General features: G+C 58.5%; 8 protein-coding genes across 8 annotated transcripts; 2 read left to right on the forward strand and 6 right to left on the reverse strand.

The window, feature by feature from the left end:
• Window positions 1-440: 440 nt before the first annotated feature.
• On the reverse strand, window positions 441-4225 carry BDZ90DRAFT_11712 (hypothetical protein). Its single transcript, XM_025503264.1, has 3 exons — window positions 2425-4225; window positions 931-2360; window positions 441-818 (listed from the first exon to the last, which is right to left on the reverse strand). The coding sequence occupies exons 1-3, from the start codon at window positions 4086-4088 to the stop codon at window positions 775-777; spliced, it is 3138 nt and encodes a 1045-aa protein (XP_025364971.1). The 5' UTR covers window positions 4089-4225; the 3' UTR covers window positions 441-774.
• BDZ90DRAFT_11711 (hypothetical protein) lies at window positions 4226-5231 on the reverse strand. Its single transcript, XM_025503263.1, has one exon. It carries the CDS (start codon window positions 4970-4972, stop codon window positions 4364-4366), a length of 609 nt encoding a protein of 202 aa, XP_025364972.1. The 5' UTR covers window positions 4973-5231; the 3' UTR covers window positions 4226-4363.
• Window positions 5079-6933, reverse strand: BDZ90DRAFT_229381 (hypothetical protein). Its single transcript, XM_025505031.1, has 2 exons — window positions 5915-6933; window positions 5079-5849 (listed from the first exon to the last, which is right to left on the reverse strand). Exons 1-2 carry the CDS (start codon window positions 6881-6883, stop codon window positions 5454-5456), a joined length of 1365 nt encoding a protein of 454 aa, XP_025364973.1. The 5' UTR covers window positions 6884-6933; the 3' UTR covers window positions 5079-5453.
• A 365-nt stretch (window positions 6934-7298) lies between these two features.
• BDZ90DRAFT_257442 (Bet v1-like protein) lies at window positions 7299-8613 on the reverse strand (the record flags this gene model as incomplete). The annotated part of the gene is made up of 4 exons (XM_025507957.1): window positions 7299-7355; window positions 7435-7556; window positions 7638-8372; window positions 8448-8613. 4 exons carry the CDS (start codon window positions 8611-8613, stop codon window positions 7299-7301), a joined length of 1080 nt encoding a protein of 359 aa, XP_025364974.1.
• An 837-nt stretch (window positions 8614-9450) lies between these two features.
• Window positions 9451-9953, forward strand: BDZ90DRAFT_229384 (hypothetical protein). Its single transcript, XM_025505032.1, has one exon. It carries the CDS (start codon window positions 9583-9585, stop codon window positions 9817-9819), a length of 237 nt encoding a protein of 78 aa, XP_025364975.1. The 5' UTR covers window positions 9451-9582; the 3' UTR covers window positions 9820-9953.
• A 559-nt stretch (window positions 9954-10512) lies between these two features.
• Window positions 10513-13749, reverse strand: BDZ90DRAFT_11781 (hypothetical protein). Its single transcript, XM_025503270.1, has 2 exons — window positions 13318-13749; window positions 10513-13244 (listed from the first exon to the last, which is right to left on the reverse strand). The coding sequence occupies exons 1-2, from the start codon at window positions 13604-13606 to the stop codon at window positions 10606-10608; spliced, it is 2928 nt and encodes a 975-aa protein (XP_025364976.1). The 5' UTR covers window positions 13607-13749; the 3' UTR covers window positions 10513-10605.
• A 1086-nt stretch (window positions 13750-14835) lies between these two features.
• On the forward strand, window positions 14836-15535 carry BDZ90DRAFT_229385 (POZ domain-containing protein). Its single transcript, XM_025505033.1, has 2 exons — window positions 14836-15262; window positions 15366-15535. Exons 1-2 carry the CDS (start codon window positions 15048-15050, stop codon window positions 15517-15519), a joined length of 369 nt encoding a protein of 122 aa, XP_025364977.1. The 5' UTR covers window positions 14836-15047; the 3' UTR covers window positions 15520-15535.
• Window positions 15536-15668: 133 nt separating this feature from the next.
• BDZ90DRAFT_229387 (kinesin-domain-containing protein) lies at window positions 15669-19304 on the reverse strand. The gene is made up of 4 exons (XM_025505034.1): window positions 19038-19304; window positions 18675-18951; window positions 16472-18595; window positions 15669-16380 (listed from the first exon to the last, which is right to left on the reverse strand). The coding sequence occupies exons 1-4, from the start codon at window positions 19067-19069 to the stop codon at window positions 15871-15873; spliced, it is 2943 nt and encodes a 980-aa protein (XP_025364978.1). The 5' UTR covers window positions 19070-19304; the 3' UTR covers window positions 15669-15870.
• Window positions 19305-19498: the final 194 nt, after the last annotated feature.

Genomic DNA, 19498 nt, shown 5'->3' on the forward strand with positions numbered 1-19498 from the left:
CTGATCCTGGACGACCCCTTGGCCATTTTCTCCATCTTCGACGAGAGCGCTAGGTTCGCCAGATCCCTCACCTCCGCTGTTCGATGTCGTGGAGGCAGGTTCACGGCCTTGCTCTTCGCCTGTGAGGTCGGTGGATCGTGCACGATCTTCTGATTGGGAACGTGAGGACGACGACGACGACGACGACAACGTGGGCTTCATTGTGTGAGCGAGTTGCGTAGTGTTGGATTGAGGACCGAAATGTTCAAGGTCGGACGATGGAGCAGAGGCGCCTTTGCGAGGATTTGCTTCTGCTTCACGATACGTCGACTGAGCGCTCTTGTGAGAAGATGAACGAGGTAGATAGAGTGACCAGCCAGAGATCTCGTTCTGTTGAATGTGTGTGAGGGGGAAACGATATGCTGCGAAATTGAGCTGCATTGGGATTTCGGCTCTCATGTCGCTCTCCCTCGCTCCGGCATCCGGCGGGACCACATTTCCATCGGCGTTCACGCGCCCAGCCCGTTCGTTGCCCACGCCCTCGACGTTGCGCCTCGCGCTACTGTAGCGTCGTGGTCGGACAGCAAGAGCAGCAGATGTGCAATGCAACAACGGTGTGGTGACATTGATGCGCATAGAGCCAGGCGAGAAGAGGAGGAGTAGATTTGAACTAATACAAGGGTTAAAGAGGCCAGGAGAGGGGGAAGCGGACAGGATGGATGGCCGGACGTGTATCGCGACAAGAAAAGATGCCAAAAATCAACCAAGAGGCCTACATCGCCGCCGCCGAGGGAATTACGATGGTCTCCATCGGCGCCTGCTGCGTGCTACTTGCCGTCATGGAGGACAGGGTGATAGCCGCTTCAGGTTCGATTGAACCGGAGCTGCTGTTGCTCATTGGCGCACCTGCCGACCCCGCATCCTTGCCATTCGGCGGTGTCGTCGTCGTCGTCGGCATGAGGGCGAAAGCCTCCGCCGCCGGCGCAGAAGGAAAGACAGGACTGTCGCTTTGCGGACTCGGCGTACCGGATCGCGCCACATCCGCTCGCACCTGCTCGATGCGTTGCCCCAAGCTAGACGAAGCCGGGTTGGCGTTTCGCAGGTTGACGTGGATCTGCAATGTCGACAATGCACTGCTGAGCAACTGCCTGATCCCCACAGGGGGCCGTGGTAGGACCGTGAGCATCTGCACTGCCAGATTTACGTGGCGGAGCGCAGAATCGATTTCAGCGTCGGTAGCGTGGAGCGTTTCACCGGAGGTAATGTGGCGATTCGAGTCGGCTTCGAGGGATTCAATCTGCTCGGAGAGGAGGGACAGCCACCATCTGAAGCTCGGGAGCAGTGGCGTTTCTTCCTCTTCGCTGCTGCTGTTCGACTCGCTAGCCAGAGTCTTCAGTAGCGCGTCGTTGAGAGTCCACGCTTTGGTCTTGCGCCACAAGGACAGTCGCGTAAAAACGGACAGCTTGACCAGGAGTATTTGCGCCTGGTACGGAAAGATAGCCGTGGCGTCACTCTGATTGACCTCGCGCGCCCACGCGAAGACGTCCTCGAGCTGTTCGAGCTCGCTCAGCACCTGATGAATGTCGTCGCTACCGATGCCGTCCCGTGGGGACATCTTTGCAGTCCGAGCGTACGCGCCAGTGGCCATAGCGGCTGCGCGAGCAATATGCATCGAAGCGTGATACGAGTCCGGCAAGACATCCGGGAGCTCACTGGGCACCCAAAAAGTGAATGGCCTCACGAAGGGCGAGTAGTCCGGGAAAGTGAGCGTCGGATCGTCCTCGTCTGGTCGCTGGAGTGCTTGGCGGATAACGAGGCCCATGGGCGCTTTGGCAAGGCGAGAGGTCATCTCTGCTGCAATCTGTCCCTCGACCGACGGTGCTGCGAACTTCGGTCGGTCGTAGCGGATGAGGGACTGAGAGGAGCACAGTTCACGTCCGTCAGAGCCTTTGATGAGCTTTGTCTCAGGCACGCCGAGACTGCGAATAACGTAGTCGGCGATGTCGAACAAGCGGCGCCTTCCCGCGGGCTCCGTCTCAGTAAGAGCCATGACGGTAGCTGCTTGGGCCAGGGGGATCGTCTGGGAGTTGGGCTTCGCCAAAGTCGCCTCGATGTACTCGTACGCACTGGCTCGCAATTGCTCAACGAGGCGCTTGCAGCTTGCATCGGCGGCGGCGACATCTGCGGTGTAAGGCTCGGCCTTGTCGAGCTTGAGATCGCAGACGGCAGCGGCAAGTGCGGCAAAGATGAGGGCGGGCTGCGTCGTCTGTCGCCTCTCTGGGCGACGGACGAGGTCGACGAAGCTTGGTGCGTGGAAGATACCAGTGAGCGTAGCGTGTGTGGACAGAAAGCGCATGAGCAACGTCTCAACGACGCGGACACTGCGCGCGGAGATTGTGCAGCGTCAGTACAAAAGCTTCTTCACGGCCTGCTTCTGCTACTCACCTTTGCCTGCGCTCGCCAAAGAAGGACAAGCATCGATCCCACCAATTCGGATCTGAGTTTAATGACGACATCCGGATCGGCTGCAATTCGACCTCATTCGATCGATCGATGACCTCGATCTCGTCGTCGACATCCTGAGAGTCTGGCGCTCCATCTATCATTGCGTCGAGACTGCTCTGAAGTGCACGCTCCTCGCTGCTGCCGCCGGAATCGCCAATGCCACTGCCGTTGTTCCAGCCATTCCCAGAGGCATGCAATGTAAGGAGGTTGTTCGCCTCTTCGGCACGAGTCTCCCAGGATGACTCTTGGGCGTGAGGTACCAAGGCCATGGCGGTGTTGACGGGGGCGTCTTGTGACGCCGTCCTTGAGACGTCCATTGATTGACCTGCGTCGAAGCTTTGCGATCCACTTCCTCGCGAAGGCGAGGTCTGCTTCTTGCGACTCTTCTTCGACGAGGGCGAAGCTGCTTTGCCGGATGTCTGCGCGGCTGGCTCATCGGCCGCCCTTCGCTTCTTTGCCTTTGGCACAGCCGGGGACTCTTCGACTGGAGCGGTGGGTAGGCTGCAATCCTTACCTCTACGCACGCACTGGCGGCATGACTTGTTCCCATCGTCGATGATACAACGCAGCTTACGTTGACGGCAAAACTCGCATGCCAAGTTGCGGGCTTGCCTAGGGCGGTCGCTATCTTGGAGCATAGACAGATTGGCAGAGTTGGAGGCGGTCACAGAACCCGTGTGGGAGAGCTGACGATGTCGCTCAGGCGGCGGTGGAGAGTGAGGAGGAGGCGGCGCGCCAGCGTAGCCTGAGCCGTGTGGCGGCGAGCCCTGAGACGGCGAAAATGGGGACATGTGAGGAGGAGGAGGAGGGGGAGCAGGATAGTAGTACGGGGAGGCTAGCGGTGGAGGATACGCCGAGCTGTAGGCATAGCCTGGTGCTCCGTAGCTATATGCAGACGTGGAGCCGCCTCGCGGTCTGTGATCCGGCGATGGCGGCGGGAGTGGCTGGGATGTAGGCGCATGAGCATAATGCAGCGAGGGTGGAGAATGTGGAGGCGGCATTGTAGGATGCGGTGGGTGATGATGGTATTGAGGGTACGGCGCCTCTCGCCACGATGCCTGCTGAGGAGAAGGGACCGTCTTAGGCAGACTGCTAGAGACGCCGGGGTCATTGTAGGACAGCCAGGCGCCTGTCGCAGATCTACTATCGCCTCGAGCTGAACGAGGGTAGTAGCCCGAAACCGGGCTCGACGCCGATGAAGATGGCATCGCAGGATGCGGAGAAGGCGTCAAGGCATAACCAGCCCATGCTGAGCCGGGTGAGGGCTGCGGCAAGACGATTCCGCCGGGTGGCGATGCTGCCGACGTCGTTGGTGGAGGTGGCAAGCGGTCTGCGTACGAGGAGGAGGGCGTCCAGGGAGGCGGAGGACCCGTCGCCCCATGGCCTCCACTGCTGCTACCAGTCACGCTGCTGCTGCTCCCACTGCCGCTCGCACTCGCGCTCGCTGTGCTGCCGCTGCTGAGGCTGCCGACGAGAGCTGAAAGAGGCGGAAAGGTGCCGCTACGCCTTGAATCCTGCGCTGGCGGCTGATGTGGACGAGGGAATGGCCTGCTGCCTGAGGCCTGACCGTAGCCCGGCGGGGCCTGATTAGGATAATGGGCCATACGTCGCTAGGCGATCTGCATCCAAGCCGGGCGTGCAAAGACTTGCAGCTCTTGATGGCGCGGCGTTGACGGCCTGGTGGTGCTAAGAGCTGAGATGCTGCGGGCCGTGGTGAAGGCGAGGATGAAGGTGGGCTTTGATGGAGCCGGGATAGAAGTTTCTTTGTTTTGATAAAGCTACACGATAGGATCTTGAGGGCGAAAGGTGCGGATGAGGAGATTTGAGGAAACGAAAGTCGACGACGAGTCCGGAGATTGGCGTGTATGTGCTCCTGACTCTAACGATGACGTTCTGGCTTGGTTGACTCTCTCGCGCGAAAGGTTGCAGAGCGGGCTCTTTGGCCTGATGATGCGAGACCGCAGGCGGTATCTCGTTGAGACGGCCGTTTGCTGGAGTTCCCGCTGCTAACGTCTGAGATCCTACGGATTCCTCTCGCTCCCGCGCCCTCTATTACAATGGAAAGTCGCGGACTGTGTGTGCGAGAGAGAGATGAGCTCGATTGGAGATGGTGGCGGTGGTAGCAATGATAATGATGAGGAGAGGGAGAGAAGCGAAAGACGTCGTCTGATCGTCTTTGGAGGCGTCGAAATCGACTCTGCCCCTTTCTTGACTGCGATTGCGATCGACGATGATTGCAACGGACGAGAAAGAAGTTGAGGCCACCACTAACCGTCGGCGAGGGTGCGTGGGCGTGTGAGGGCGGACGCGGCGGAGGCAGAAGCGCTGCTGCGCTGAGTCTGGAATTTGAGTTGAGAGGGTGCGGCGGCACAGCGAAAGCCCAGCAATCTCTCTCCCTCAGCCCGTCGTCCTGTGGCGACTCTGGAGCGGCTGCCGCACCAGTCAGAGGAGATCGTGCTGCGAGTGTGCAGAGCGGTCGCAAAGCCATTGTGGCTCATGACAGACTCCCGACGTAGCGTCCGATGTAGCGCTTTGACGTACCTGAGACGGATCCATGGGCCCGCAGCTTGCCATGTCCAATCAAGACACGACAACGTCGATGCAGCCAAGCGGTGTCATAGAATTGCAGAGCAAATTGATAGCAGAGCAGAGCAAAGCAGAGCCGGTAAAGCGCATAGTCAGGTGAGCCGAGGACACCGCAAAGCAAGCAAAAAGCGCATTTCTTCAAGGCGCAATGGTATGGTACGGTGAGGGACGAATGTCAAGAAAGACCCGGAGAGGTGGTCAGGCGAAGCACTGCCTCGACGACTTTGCGACGAACCACGATCGCCTCGGGAAACGCGGGCGTCACGGAATCGATTTGATTCAGCTCCTGATTGCGGGCTCCAAGTTGCTCTCAAGGCTCCTCGCGCCTCACAATCGAGTCTTCGTGACCCTAATGTCCATGCCCCGTTGTTCCTCGTTCATCCTCACGCCTCTGCAGCGCCGCCAGCATCCTGCTCCCCGCTCACGCTTCGACCACTCTGCCTGCCATTAATGTAGTCCTGGCCAACGATAGCGAGGGCATTCTCCAAGCTGTCGACCATTGCTTGCTCGATCCATGGATTCTGGTCAAAGGGTAGCGAGAGCCAAGCGTAAGGCATAGCCTGGCTGCATGTACGATGGCTGAGGCCATGAGTGGGGTCTTGCAGCAGTACGAGGAAAAATATGGACGATGGCGGCGATGCGGTGGCGGACTCGCCTGGCAATGGAGCCATCACTGGCTGTATGCGCAGGAATACAGGCGAATTAGTGACCGGGACGTTGACAGAATTTGCCTTGGGTGCCTCTGGCTCGTGGGATGCGATGAGCGTGGCGAGCGATGACTACGGGTAGAGAGTGGCAAGGTTAGCGAAAAGGCAGCCTCGGTGGCCAGCATCGCTTTACTCACCTGTGCCGTCTTCCATCCTTCCTCGAATCCTTTGGCGGGCTGCATATCCCTCTCGTTGCTTTCATCGACCTTGTCCCCCACCTGAGCGCCGTTGCGCGCCTGGTTGACGACAAGCTGTTGGTCCAGCCCATGCTGGCGCACCTGCGACTCCATGACCCTCGACAAGATCTTGAATGTGACGTCCGGAACCCCATCGAATCCCACCATGTCATGCGACAGGGTCACCTGGATGACCTCGTGAGCGGAAATAGGCGGCGCGACAGCGTTGATGACTTCGGTCCAGCCCCTCTTTCCCACTTTAGTAATATCGTCGCCCAACTTCTCCCATCCCGTCTCCTTGACAAAGCCACGTACTCCCTGAGCAAGGTCCCAGCCTCTTTGACCGAGGTCTCTGGCCTGTTCACTCTGCGCCCGCTTCTCGATCTCTGCTCGAGCTTGATCGGCGAACTTGGTTGCGGAAGACCACATGCTGCTTCCCCATCCTCCCCATCCTCCCCCGCTGCCAGATGAAGAGGCAGCAGCAGCCGGAGCTGCCGACGCAATTGGCGCTGTGCTTCCTCTCTGCTTCTCAGGCGCTGGCATCGACTCCAAAGCCTGTGCCGCTGAAGTAGCTGGTGACTCTCCCGCTGGCGCTTCCTTTGGTGTGCCCTCTACATTGGCCGGACGTGGAGTCACTGTCTCTGCGGCGGATGACGTCGGGCCTGGTGAAGGCACAGCTGCACTGCTAGGCGGCCTTCTTGGAGTAGGAGCGCGACGCTGAACGAGGCTGTCGAGGTCATCGAGTAGACTCTGAGCGTCTGGCGTGGAGGAGGAGGCAGAGGCAGGGGCGGCGGGAGGTGCAGGGCTAGCAGATGAAGCAGGGGCCTTTGTTTTGGCTGCTGAAGCAACTTGGTCTTCCGTACCCAGGCTGTCGAGATCGGAGAGCAAAGCTTCGACTGAGTCTTTGTTGCTGCTCTTCTTTGGCGGCATTGCGACGAGATGGAGAAGCAGTGAACCAAGTGTTGGTTCCACCGAGCAAAAGTGGAGTCAAGACGCGGACAGGGACAGGGAGCCCCGACGACACCATCTCCCAGCCGCGGCGGCGCGCGTGGGCTCAGGAAACAGGTGGACGGATGATGAGACAGAGCAGTGAATCAATTGGTAACATCGAGATACTATGTACATCACAGCCAAAAACCGACATTGTGACGTTGAGAAACCCTCTGCCTGTCGCGCGCGCTTCAACTTCCAAGCGCGCGGCTTTGACTGCGCTTCCTCGAGTAATGGAGCCAACTCGGGGAGCTACTTTGCTGTTTCAGTATAGGAATGTGGGGTAGGGTGTTAAGGATGGATGCTTGTTGCTTGTGCTTGCCTATTAAGTCGTTCGTGCGTGAAGGGTTTGCCTCTACCACCAATTGCCTGACGCGTCTGGTTCAGGGTCCTTGTCCCTTGGCTCGAATGACTAGGGAGAGCAAGACGCCGAAGAGGCCAATGTCAGTGAGAAGACTTCGACGTCTTGGTGCGGACCTCTGTGTACTCACGAGCGTCCAATTCTGCCTGATACCGGTCTGGTCGACGTGAACGAAGAGGCGATCGCCCGTGATTGCCTCCTGCACGCTGACTGAGTGAGATCCAGGACCCTCAATCGTCGGCATCATGATGCCTAACAAGCAATGGGATAAGTATCATGGTCAGTCAATCGGCCCTTTGTAGGCGCCCTGACGATTCGCGGCATGCAGCTCACCTGACGGATACATCCTCTTGGTGTCGAGCATGATGACGATGGTGCCTGGTTTGATTGAGAATGCTCGCATGTGGCTCTTTCTTGACTCGGCGTCCCAGAAGTGTCGCTGGATGACGAGACAGCTTTGTTCATCGACAACGTACGGGCAGACACCGAACGTCGGAATCGAGTCGCGAAGCCTGGCCAAGGAGAGGGGACATTCTGCTACGAGCATTCGGCGAATGTAGGCCGGGATAGGCGCGGACAGGGTGAGGCTGATCATGAAGGTGACATCGCACCCATTGCCACAATTTTGAATGCGATATGCAGCGATGTTGAGCCGACCGCGCACCTTTCCCTCTTGCGGACCACTGGGCGGATTGTCCACGCTCGTCCAGATGACGTCGATGCAGTTACATTCTGACGGTATGTGGTCGGTGACGACTTGGCCGTTGGGCTTGTAGAAGCGGACGCCTTCGATGCCAATGTAGTCACGCGGCCAATAGATGGGTCCGATTCCACGGATGACCATGTAGAAGAGGAACTCGGCCTGCGAAAAGCGCTGGAGAATGCTGGCCTCCTTGATGCGGTGGTCCCAGATCAGTCGGAAGCCGGGATTGTAAATGCAGCTGAAGACGTCGAGCGCTTGAACATTGTCAAAGAAGGAGACGCCACGAGTGCACTCGAGCTCGTGCGGATGGAGTGCTTGGCCGTTGTTGAAGACAGACCTACGCACTCCAGCCCTCTCGCCCAGATCTGCGAATGCAAGCGAGGCAAGTGAGTGAGCCTGTTCGAGAATAGGATCTTGAGGGGAGCCACCGCGCTGCTTACCTTGCCAGCGGTCCTCTTGACCGCTCATGAGATCCTCAAACGTGCGCCATCCACGCTCAAGGTCCCCCTTCCAATGGTTCTCAAGATAGCCGTCGGGACATGGCTCATCCGGCACGACGAGTGGCGCCTGTAAAGGCGAGCCCGCCGGATATGCTTCTGACTGCATGATGCGGTGCAAGGTGGGATGCGATGCTGCTGCGCTGCTGTGCTATACGATGCTGGCGGGTGGTGGGGGTGGCGGGGAATGGGGGTGGGGATTTGATGAGGTTGAGAAGGGACTCAGAAGGCGAATGACGAGGAGAGGCAGCAGCAGCAGGGCTGGCGCCGCCCCCGGGCCCTGCTGATGTGGCTGTAGTTGGCAAGTGGCAGCAGCGCGTCGAGGTGGGGCGCCTTCAACCTGGCGGTAACGAGCAGCTTCGAGGGCGCTCGCGGTCGGCTCGACGTCGATGATCCGCAAGGCTCTAGGACCTTTCGCTGCGGTATTTGGTTCCTTCCCGCAAGCAATGAAGCGGATGCGGCCCCTTTTTGACGCCGACAAATACCAATCGCTGCGTCGGTCCGATCGAGCAGAAGGCCGTGCGCCGTTGATGGAATGTGGCCGAGATCGTTAGACGACGAGCAACGCTGAAAAACAGTTGAAGAGGCGGTAGGTTGTGTCCAGTGACGTCTAGACAGAGATGAGGATGGAAATGCAGCGAGGTAACGAGCAATGGTACAGACAAGATTGAAGTGACGACGAGAGACGATTGGGGATGCAGGGCGCAGATGCAGCTCAACGCCCTCCCAATGCAGCTTTACGCCTGAGCCGGAAGGGCAAGCCGGGCCAATAGCCTCAACCTCGGGATCTTCTTGTCCCGCTGCCTGCTGATTGAGCCTGCCTTGCGCATCCCGGCCTCGCTACCGCGCCCCACGAGTTCGGAACAGCCCAGGCGGGCTGTTGGCGGCGTCGATCTGCGTGGCGAGATGAGGACGCCTTTGAATCGCATCAGATTGAAGCAGTGGCAGCACCAAACAAGCGCGGCCGCCATCGGCAGCGTGCAGTGTTCCAACGCCTCGAGTCAGAGGGGCCATTTTCGATTTCGAGTGGAGCTAAGAGCGTCGAATAATGGAGCTGAGTACTGATTGCTGACAGGACATGAGCGCCCAGTGCCCGCCGCCGCCCAGTAGTTTAGCCAGCCGTCACCCCGCCTCACTAGCTCTCTGCGCCGTGCGCCACAGCACCCACCCACCAATCCTCACCGTCTTCTCCCCAGGGCTAGCACTTTTGGTCCTCCGACTCGGCGTGCTCCTTGCCACGCATCGCCAGGTCCAACGGAGCATGCCGTTGAGCTTTGAGCCACTGAACAAGTGTCACTCGACACAATTTCTTTAGTTAGAGATGCCTCGCTCAGGTGCCAGGGTCGTTCACATGGCCTGTAGAAGCGACGTCGAAAGACATCGGCAAGCACCATCGCCGAGGTCGCGATCGGACATTCTCGCGAGGGCGTAGTCTTGACAGCTCAAGGGAAAATAACAGGATGCTGATGGATTGGGGTTCGCTTGCAGGTAAGAGGCGGACAAAGAGAGGGCGGCCTACCACTATTCGGACGCCGACCACTCAGCGGCCTAGGGCATCGGTTGCACTCTCTAGCCGGTGCATCCTATGCTAGCAGTGCAACACGATCGTCCCACCGCTCCTTGAGCTCGTAGAACGACGTCAATTCTACCTCTCCGACCAAGTCTTTGGCCACCGCAAGAGCGTGATCCAGATTGTCGACAAAGACGACCAACGCCACCGATGCCACCACGTGCTGCATGAAAAGCGGTTTCTTGAGCAGTTCCAGCGTCAATGGCTCGGAGGCTTCTCTCGAGCCCTTCTCCCGCAGACGCTCTTCGATCCTTGTAGTCAGAACTTGATTTCTGATGACCCGCTCGCGGATCAAAGTCGTAGCGGCGGGCAGGCGCTGTCCCGTCTCCAGAGCCTGGCCAAGCATGCTCAGCGTCGAGCAGATGTCGCTAATAGTAGATGGATCCAACAGCGCGGTATTGTGGGCGAATCTCCTGCGCCAGGTGTAGTCATAATTTGGCTGATTCAGGATTTGGTAAAGCTGTGCCAGGCTGCTGAGCTGTGAGGGCGCATCGATCTAGTCAGCGCGGTGCTATCTTGCATGACACGCCGTCACTGGATGCGTCTTACCATTCGATTGTGCGTCTTCAGCAGCTGATCATACCGCTCCGCGGGCCAGCGACCTCTGAAGGGGACATCAAGCCTCGCTAAGCCGACTTTACCCGCAAGATCGCCCTGCTGCGCCAGGCCGGCCAAAAGCTCTGCACGATACTCGACCATGGCCGGCGAAGATTTTGCGGCGTCTTGCTTGATCACCTCGTCGTAGCTGTCCTCGCTGTGTGTCGACCACGCCTCAATGGCCTTGCAGTAGATGGGCAAGATGCGGCGGCTGGTGAGCTTCGCAAAGGAATGTCGCACCGTCTCTCGTGTCGAGGTCGGTCTCGGGAATAGCATGACGATGAAGCCAGCTGCGATACCGATGAGGACGAGCAGCATGCGACGCCAGGCCACTTCAATTCCGATACCGCTCGAGACACTGATCACGAGGTGGCCGGCGTCGATCCACGAATAGCCAATGACCAGGACAAGAGTCACAAAGGTCATGAGCGAGACGATGAGAAGCTGCATCGGGACGAAGAGCCGAAGGAAGACCAGGGGCACAAAGGCTACCGCCGTCACAGCGCCATATCCGTACGGATTACCTTGCGCCGCCTTGCCGCAGGAGATGTACCACAAAAGGGCGCCTAGAAGCGCTCCGAGAACCGTACCAATGACTCGCGAGGCGATGGAGAAGACGAATTCGCCCGAAGTGAGCGCCACTGCCAGCTGAGCCATGATGATGGCCCAAAGGCCTCGATTGCGATAGGAGAAGGCAGCCGATTCCTGCGTTGCCGCTGAAGGGATCCACACGGCCAGCCCCGCAATTGTGAAGCGTAACGCGAACATCCCCCTTTGGCTGTAAGTGAAGCGGTAGCAAGCTGCAAGGAAGCGGCCAATGTAATGGAGGGCATTTGAGGGCGGCAAGGCATCGGCATCGCGCAGCCTGGATCTTCTCTCGGCCTTGATCTTCTTCTTCGTCGCGTCTGCTGCTGCATTGTCCCCTTCTTCCCGCTCGTCCTGCTCAACATCTTCGGCCAGGGTAGATTCCTCGGAATCCGGATCATCTGCAGGCATCGAGTTGACGACATCGCTGCCTCTCTTCGACGTGATGACCGCAGCCAATCTGGAGAGGCCAGTAGGCCACCAGAGCCTGCTTCGAGGTCGTTTCAGGGCTACGTCGTGAACAGCTCGAGTGAGGACGATGAGCTGCTTGGCTGTGTTGGTGGCATTGAAGCACCAGACAAGGCAGATGTAGAGGCCGCGTGCGCCTGATCGGAATGCTTTAGCGCCGTCAGCATCCAGCATAAGGGAACCGTCGGTTGTCTGCTTGGCAAAGTGCTTCTCGTAGGGCGCAATGAGACGCAGACGCTCCTTGTCAAAATTGCTGACCGTTTGCTCGAGTTCCTCGACGGCAGCATTCAGCTTCGCCACCCTGTCTTGGTGCTGCTCAGCGCTCATTTGGCCCAGGTAGCGATGGTTGTTGGTGAACTCAAGCCAGGACGTGATCTCGTCCATGGCGGAAAAGCATTTGGCGAGAAGATCTCTGCTTCCGTCGATCATGATTGGGAGCATGTCGTCCTTCAGCGAGACGTGGTGAGTACGCTCAGCCTCGTGCTGCATCCCTCGCCATCGCATCAAGGCATGAGTGTCGTGCACCGCGACTGGCTTTGAGAAATCTTCATGATCGCTCTTGACGTTCTTCTCTGCATCGCTGGCCGCGTCGGGATCGTCCGCGAGCTTGTCGTCGTGAATAGCCACCTCGAGTGCCGTATTGAAGCTGAATAGTCCGAGCGTCCTGAGGGCTAGGATTTTGACCGGCTCAAGCAGAGAAGTCAAGTCTTTCGGCGAGAGGGAAGAGTACGTGAGTTCCATGTGCAGAAAGGGACGCTGACCCTGCATGGCTTGCAAGAGCGCGATCACACCCGTCTGAGCACCCTTGAGCTTGCCGTCGAAAACCTTGGCCGTCTGCTCGAGGTCATCCGCCGTCGTGAGCTCCTTGAGGAAGGCGTCGTGCAGGACGACGTAGCCCTTTGTCGCCTTGAGCAGCTTGGCCAAGTTGCCCTGCCAGCCGAACGAGAGAGTCTCTGGGAAGATGAAGAGCATGCAGGCGAAGCTGATGCCGAGAGAGACGCCGATGGGCAGCAAGAAGATGGTGCCTAGCGTATACTGCTGCACGGGGAAGAGGACGCCGTAGGTGCACATGACGTCGAGCACGATGACCATGAAGATGGCAGTGAATCTCAGCTTGGGTGACTGAGTGAACACCACTGCGGCGAGGAAGCTACCAAATGCTAGAAAGACGCCGAATACTGCAGAGGACCGGGCATCGAGGAACTCTGCTCGGAAAATGGCAGCTTGATATTCCGCCTCTGGGTTGGTCGCCGTCGCTACTGATGCTTGGACGCGTTGGAGCTGGCTTTGTAGGAGCGTCGAGTCTCTCGCTCGCAGAGCAGCGGCCATTGCAGCACAGCCGATGGCCCATCCTACGACTGAGCCCACTACCAGGGTCCCGTTTGCGATAAGCCATGGAAAGATGGGAAGATTCGCCGGCAGGAAGACGGTGACCATGCAGACGAAAAAGGCCGCCTGGCCGAGAGTGGCCAGCGAGCGGTCAAACAGGAGGAGAAGGATGGCGACCCAGCTTGCGACCCCTGGAATAAATCGAGCGATGGACAAAGGTGTTTAGACGGCCTGTGGTCGGTCTCGGCGTCATCGCACACTCACAGCAGCGAAACAGCATCTTAAGGCTGTGTGGATTCTTGATATTGTCGACGATCCAAGGTGGCAGCTTCGAGCTAGACTGGCCACTGGTGTCCGAGCTTTTCTTGTCTTGCCTGTCGTCAGCCTGCCTGTCCTCATTTGACCGCCGTTGCTCTGACGGTGCCTTTACGCGCTGCTCTGCGGTAGAAGAGGAGGGAGTAGTCTGCTCGACGCCATCTTGAGGAGCGGCCGTCGACTCTTGATTGGCGGCTGATGATTGGTCTGCTCCTCTCAGCGCGGGAGCAGCCGACATCACTGACCCAAGCTAGATGAGCGGAAATGAATGAGAAAGGTGAGAGAGAGATGAAGAATCAAAGAAGGAGCAGCATTGCCGGATCGACAATTCTCGAGTCCAAAACATCTCGGGCGCAGATTGGCTCGGACGTGCATGAGCGGAGGAGAAGAGCATCTGCACCGTCGCTTCCACCCGCAGAGAAGGCTCTCAGGCTGCATTTGGGTCGACGCGAGCAGCCAGCCCTCCACGGCGGATGATGACTTCCGGTCATGGTGGGTCCTCAACATCAGCGCGAGCGATAGTCGTGGTCTTGAGGCTCTTTGACCCAATGGGGACTAGTTGCAAGTCAGTGCTCTAAGCAAGCGAGCTCGTCTGCCAGCTTGTTCGCCCCTGCGGATCAACGATGAAGCCGAGACGGTATGCCATCTGGCATCTCAGATGCCAGAGAACGATTGACAGCGCAGCTTCCTCACATTGAGCTTGCTTTCGGCGTGTGTCGACTACGACGGACTCGTGATCTTCCGCCACTGCTGAACATGAAGGCTAAGCTAGCGGCGAAGGTGCCATGGATACCCTCAGGGGGGACAAGAGGATGGCGCCTCGCCTCCTGCTCATCCTTTCCAGCGCCTGGCATGAGCGGCTGCGAAGGAAAGTTGCGATCGATTGTCTGGTCTCGATATATTGTCTGGTCTGAAAAGCTCAGAAGAGATCGATTGCGCCAGACGAGAGCTGGCATATCGGCGTCAAGGCTCGATGAGGAAGCCGCGGCGGCACTGTGGTCCTACAATCGATCTGGTCGGAGACATCTGGCTTCCTCCGCGTCATTTCCGCAACAATTGAAGTCATCTCACACCCCTCTTCGACAGCTGTGATCTCGAGTCAGGGACTTCTCAGGAAGCATCATCTCGAAATGTGCCCGAGCTGTGTGTTCTCCAGATGATTCCATTTCATTTGGCGGATACGATCAGCGTTTGCAAAAGAGCGGCTACTGCCCGCGAAGTTCCAGCCGTCTATGCAGAGCTGCGTGAGCATCTCTTCCTTCGAACATCTCGATGCAAGCTGAATCGCTCCTTGACCTGATGTAGCCTGGCTGCAACCAAGAAGGCATTGTTGACCCGCCCTATGGCAGCCGTGACGCGTGTTGACGGGCCGCGAGGGCACAGGGCGGACTGGGAGCGAGATGGGCGTGGAGGAGCGGACGGAGCAAAGCTGACTTTGGCTCCTCTCCATCTCGTACCAACTCGACGGCAGCAACGCCTCTCCTTCAAGCTTCCCCTCGTAGCTCTCACACTGCCCTACCTGTCCACGAGAGGCCAAAGAAGGCTCTTCCTCACATCATCACAGCTCAAGGGCGAAGCCTGCATCAGCTTGAGCAGCAGCGTCTTTGACCCTTCGGCCTACTCCACCCAACGCCACCCTCAACCAACGCCTCATCTGCCACCCCTCCCTCACCACCACCATGTCCACCAGTACGAGCGCTAGTGCGAGCGGCAGCAGCAAAGGCAAAGCCAATGGAGACAAGGAAGCCAACAAGGACACGGTCACTCTGGTCAGCGAAGACGGGGAGAGCTTCTCTATTGCCAAGTCGGCTGCCGTTCATTCGGGCACCATCAAAGATATGCTCGAGGGAGGCTTCGCCGAGTCGGAGAGTAGGACTGTCCAGCTGCAGATCAGGTGAGTGAGCTTTAGCAACCCGTCTGCGCCCCTGCCTGTGGTGAGTATCACGGCTGACCCACCATCACTTCGCTCCCTCCCTGGCTGGCCCGCTCGTCCGCAGGTCTGCCGTTCTCGAGATCGTCGTTGCCTACCTCGAGTGGTACGAGAAGTACGCAGATGCTCCTGAGGGGACGCGCATCCCTGACTTTGAGAAGGGTATTCCTGCCGACCTGGCGTTGGAGCTGCACATGTGTGCGGACTTCCTTGACGTTTGATACGAGGCTGAAGGGGTGCGGAAGGATGGGAAGTTAGGCATGGCGAGAAGCGGGCAAAGATACCATTGAGGGAAGTCAGTAGCGGCGGAGGAGACATCATCGATGAACCGCTCTAGCGAAGGGTGGGGATCACAACGACCGTTTTTTTCTGTATCATTTACTCAGCACTCAAAGCCATCATCACATTCACGCCACATCATCGGGACGGCTCTATAAAATTTCACGATCGAGCGGTCATAGGGATATCAAGTGAAGAGCGGGCCTCAAGGGTGTGAGGAGCATTAAGATCGCAGTGAAAGATCGTGAAGGTGAGGGAGAGAAATGCCGCGCGTGTGCCATCGCATAGCGCGCCTACGAGCTCGAAAAGAACCAGCTGCTCCTTGCCTTTGGCGACTTGCTATCAAACTGGGCCGCCTGCTGCTGCACATTCGACACGCCCGGATGCCTAGGAGCTCCCGAGTGTAGAGCAGCGGGGCCCGGCTGCGGGCCCGCCTGAGCGCCACCGCCTCGCAGCGGCTTGGCGATACGCCCGAAAGCCAGACCAGGATTGGCCGCAGCAGAAGCACCCGCGGCGCCTCCCTGGCCGCCCGGAGCTTGCCCTGCAGCTCCCATACTGCGGCTGAGGTTGCGAGCGGACTCGAAGCGCTCCCGCACCAGAGCCATCTGGGCCTCGTATTTGGCGTTTTGCTGGTTGATGCGCTCCTGCGATTCGGTGAGGAGTGACTCGAGGGATTGGATGCGCTCGTTGCGTGCATTGAGCTTGCGTTCGGCAATGGCAACCTCTTTCTTGAGGGATGAGTTTTGTTCGACGAGCTGCTTTTGAACGCTGGTGAGCTGCTCGAGGTTGCGTTCGAGGAAGGCCTAGCGGGCGAGCGGAGGAGGCAGGGCGAGGGGAAATGGTCAGCTTGGAGGCCAAGACTACGCATCATTCACGGTCTCAGCCCGCACTCACCATCTTCTTCTGCTGAGCCTTGGTATTCGACGACCGCACAACGTTGTTGTACTGCTCCTTGCTTTCGTCGAGGGAGATCTCCAACTCCACAACCTTCTCGCAGCGGTTCTGCAGGTCACGCATCAAGCTCTTCTTCATCTGGTCAAAGTCGGAGAGCTGTCCAGCCATCGACTTGCGTACACGCTCCATCTCTTTGGCGGTCTCGAGGAGCTGAGCAGATGCAGCCTCGTTGGCGCCGTCAGTGCCCGCACTAGCGCCAGTAGCACCGCCTGCTGAAGCGAATGCTCGTCGCAGCTCGTCGTTGGCCATTCGCAGGGCGCCACGCTCGTTCTCAACGTGACTGAATTCGAGCTGCTTGGCCTCCATCGTGCGCTTGAGGTCGGCCACCTCGTCCTCCAAAGCGCGCTGCTGTGCCTGGAATTGAGCCTCGATGCCAGCTCGCAGGTCATTGACGTCAACGCCGGCGTCCTGCCCACCTCGGGCGACAATCTTTGCGTGCGCGGCCTGCAGGTCACGAAGACGAATCTCAGCATTGTCCTTGTCTATGAGCAGGTTGTCATGCTCCAGCTTGAAAGCGTTGAGACGGGTCTGCAGCTGGAGATTCTCCTCGTGGAGCTTCTCGACCGTGTCCAACACCTTCTCCTTATGGTCTCCAGGACCCTCTAGCTGCTTCAGGTTCTCCCTGAGCTGCATCGCAGGGTCTGCCGTAGCGTGCACGCCAGCAGTAGACTCAAGCATGGCTTTGACGCGAGCGTCCTTCTCCTTGCGCCTGTTCTCGGCCTCCGGGTCGTCCTCCGCAGCTCGTCTGTTGGCCGTCGCCTCGGCCTCTTGCAGCTTGACGGTGAGAGCCTCGAGCTCGCCGCGCAGGGACTCGTTGGACGTCTGGTAGTCCTTGTTTTCATTGACGAGGGCGCTGTGCTTCAGTTTGAGCTCAGTCAATGCCGCGACGGCTGCATCCTTGTCGTGAGTTGTGCGCTTTTCGCTTTCTTGCGTGTAAGCAAACTCATCGCGCAGACGTGCGTTCTCGTTGGTGAGGTCCTTGCACTCGTTCTCCTTCTTGGCGAGCGCATCGCTGAGCTCATTTTCGCGGCGAAGGAAGACGTCGCGTTCGTCTTGGTCGAGAGACACGGCCGTGGGTGTGTCAGGTCGCGAAGAGAGCTCCTTGAGAGCCTCGATGCCGCTGGGAGTGGCGGGAGTTTGAGGGCGCGTTGCTCCAGATCGTGCAGCCAGCGATGTAGCGTCGGGGACACCCATCTTGCCCAGCTCTGCGCGTTCGGCCTCAGGAACCGAGCCACCGGAGCGCCAGACCTTGAGCTCTGCCTCGAGCGCGGCAATGTACTGCTGGTAGCGCGCGGCTTCGGTCTGCGACTTCTTGAGAAGAGCTTTGAGCTCCGCGGGGGATAGCTCGGCATTGACTCTGGCCTTGTTCTTGATCGACTTGGCGCGCACACCGAAGCGGAGCGTTGAGATGGTCTCATCGACGTTGTAGGCGCAGGGCGAGGCATTGATGATGAGCGTAGTTCTTGAGTTCCCTCCGAGCGACTCTTGGAGGATACGAGTGAGCTTGGAGTCTCTGTAGGGAATGTGAGAAGACTTGCCGTCGGTCAAGGCATTGATGACCATACCGAGAGCGCTGAGCGATTTGTTGATCTTCTTGGCCTCCTCGAGCGTCTGCCCGCTTGCCCCCGTCTTCCCAACCTTCTCAGACCCGGCAAGATCGACAAGGTAGAGGTTACCTGTCTTCTGACTACCGGTGTCTGTGTTCTTCTGCTGGATCGTGAGCAGGAAGATGGAATGCGAACGCGATGACTCTGCATTCATGTTGGTCGACGAGACGGCTCGAGCATTACCTCCTTGCCTCATGATCTCGTAGACATCATCTTGCCCGCCGACGTAATAGTCGGACAAGCCCTTGACGTAGACGCCCTTGTTCTTCTCCTCATGAATCTGCAGATTGTCGTTCTGCGGTGCGAGCAAGTCTCTGATGCGTTCCATGTAGATTTCCATGTACGAGACCTTGACCAGATACTCGAGATTCGGGGGCGAGGCCATGATGGAGTCGAAGATTTGCTCTGTGATACGGGGGATGATTCCCTTCAAGTCTGAGTTGTCGATGTCCGCGCCCTAAGAGAAAGCAAGAGAGGCATGGGGGTCAATGTCAGTGAGGTTGGCGCCTACCTCGCCCCTCCCCCCTCGTACTGACCATCATGGTGAACGTTTTACCCGAACCCGTCTGCCCATACGCAAAGATCGTTCCGTTGTAGCCGTTGATGACATCGTCGACTGTCTCTTTAATGCCGAATTCGAAGACATCCTGCTGCCTCGTGTTCATGGGGAACACCCGATCAAAAGTAAAGCCATTTGCTTCCGGCCCAGTGGTCGGACCACCCCTTAGCTTGACAGTTGTGTTCTCTCCCTCATCGAACTCGACAACGATGTCACCTCCCTCTTTGAGCTCGAGAGCATTGGGAGGGCGAAACCTGAGCGAGCGGGCGGACGAGCATGAGAGTAAGCTACCTGCGACTAATCAATGGTATTCAGGCTCCCTATGTGATTGCTTGCTCACCTTCCCACTACCTTGACGTTACCCGTCGACATCGTGGGCGATGGAGTGCTGCGATGCGCAGTGAACAAAGAAGCAGAGCCAATTGGTTGTGCAGGCTGTCACCGCCCCTTGTGATCGAACAGCCAAGTCGGCGCAGATGAAGCTGCGTAGCGCGAGATGCTCGGCGCAGTGAGGCCGGTGGCGGCGATGATAGTGATGATGAGGTCTGTTGGAGAAAGAGAAAGTGGGAGAGAGAGAGGGGCAGAGGAGGCGACTGCGACGACGACGACGACGAGCCTCGCAGCGGCGGCCCGCGCAAGTGTTGCTCTCACCTCGAGTGATGTGTTGCGCCCGCGCCCCCCGCCTGGCGCCCGTCCCCCCCCCTTGGCCTCAGGACCAAATCGCGGACCGGGCTCGTCTCGACTGAACCTCCGCCCGGGCTCCAAGATCTGGGACCTTGAGGCTCACTCCCGGTGGAGCGG

The sequence above is a fragment of the Jaminaea rosea genome, assembly GCF_003144245.1.
Source record: "Jaminaea rosea strain MCA 5214 unplaced genomic scaffold BDZ90scaffold_1, whole genome shotgun sequence".
NCBI classification, from domain to species: Eukaryota; Fungi; Basidiomycota; class Exobasidiomycetes; order Microstromatales; genus Jaminaea; species Jaminaea rosea.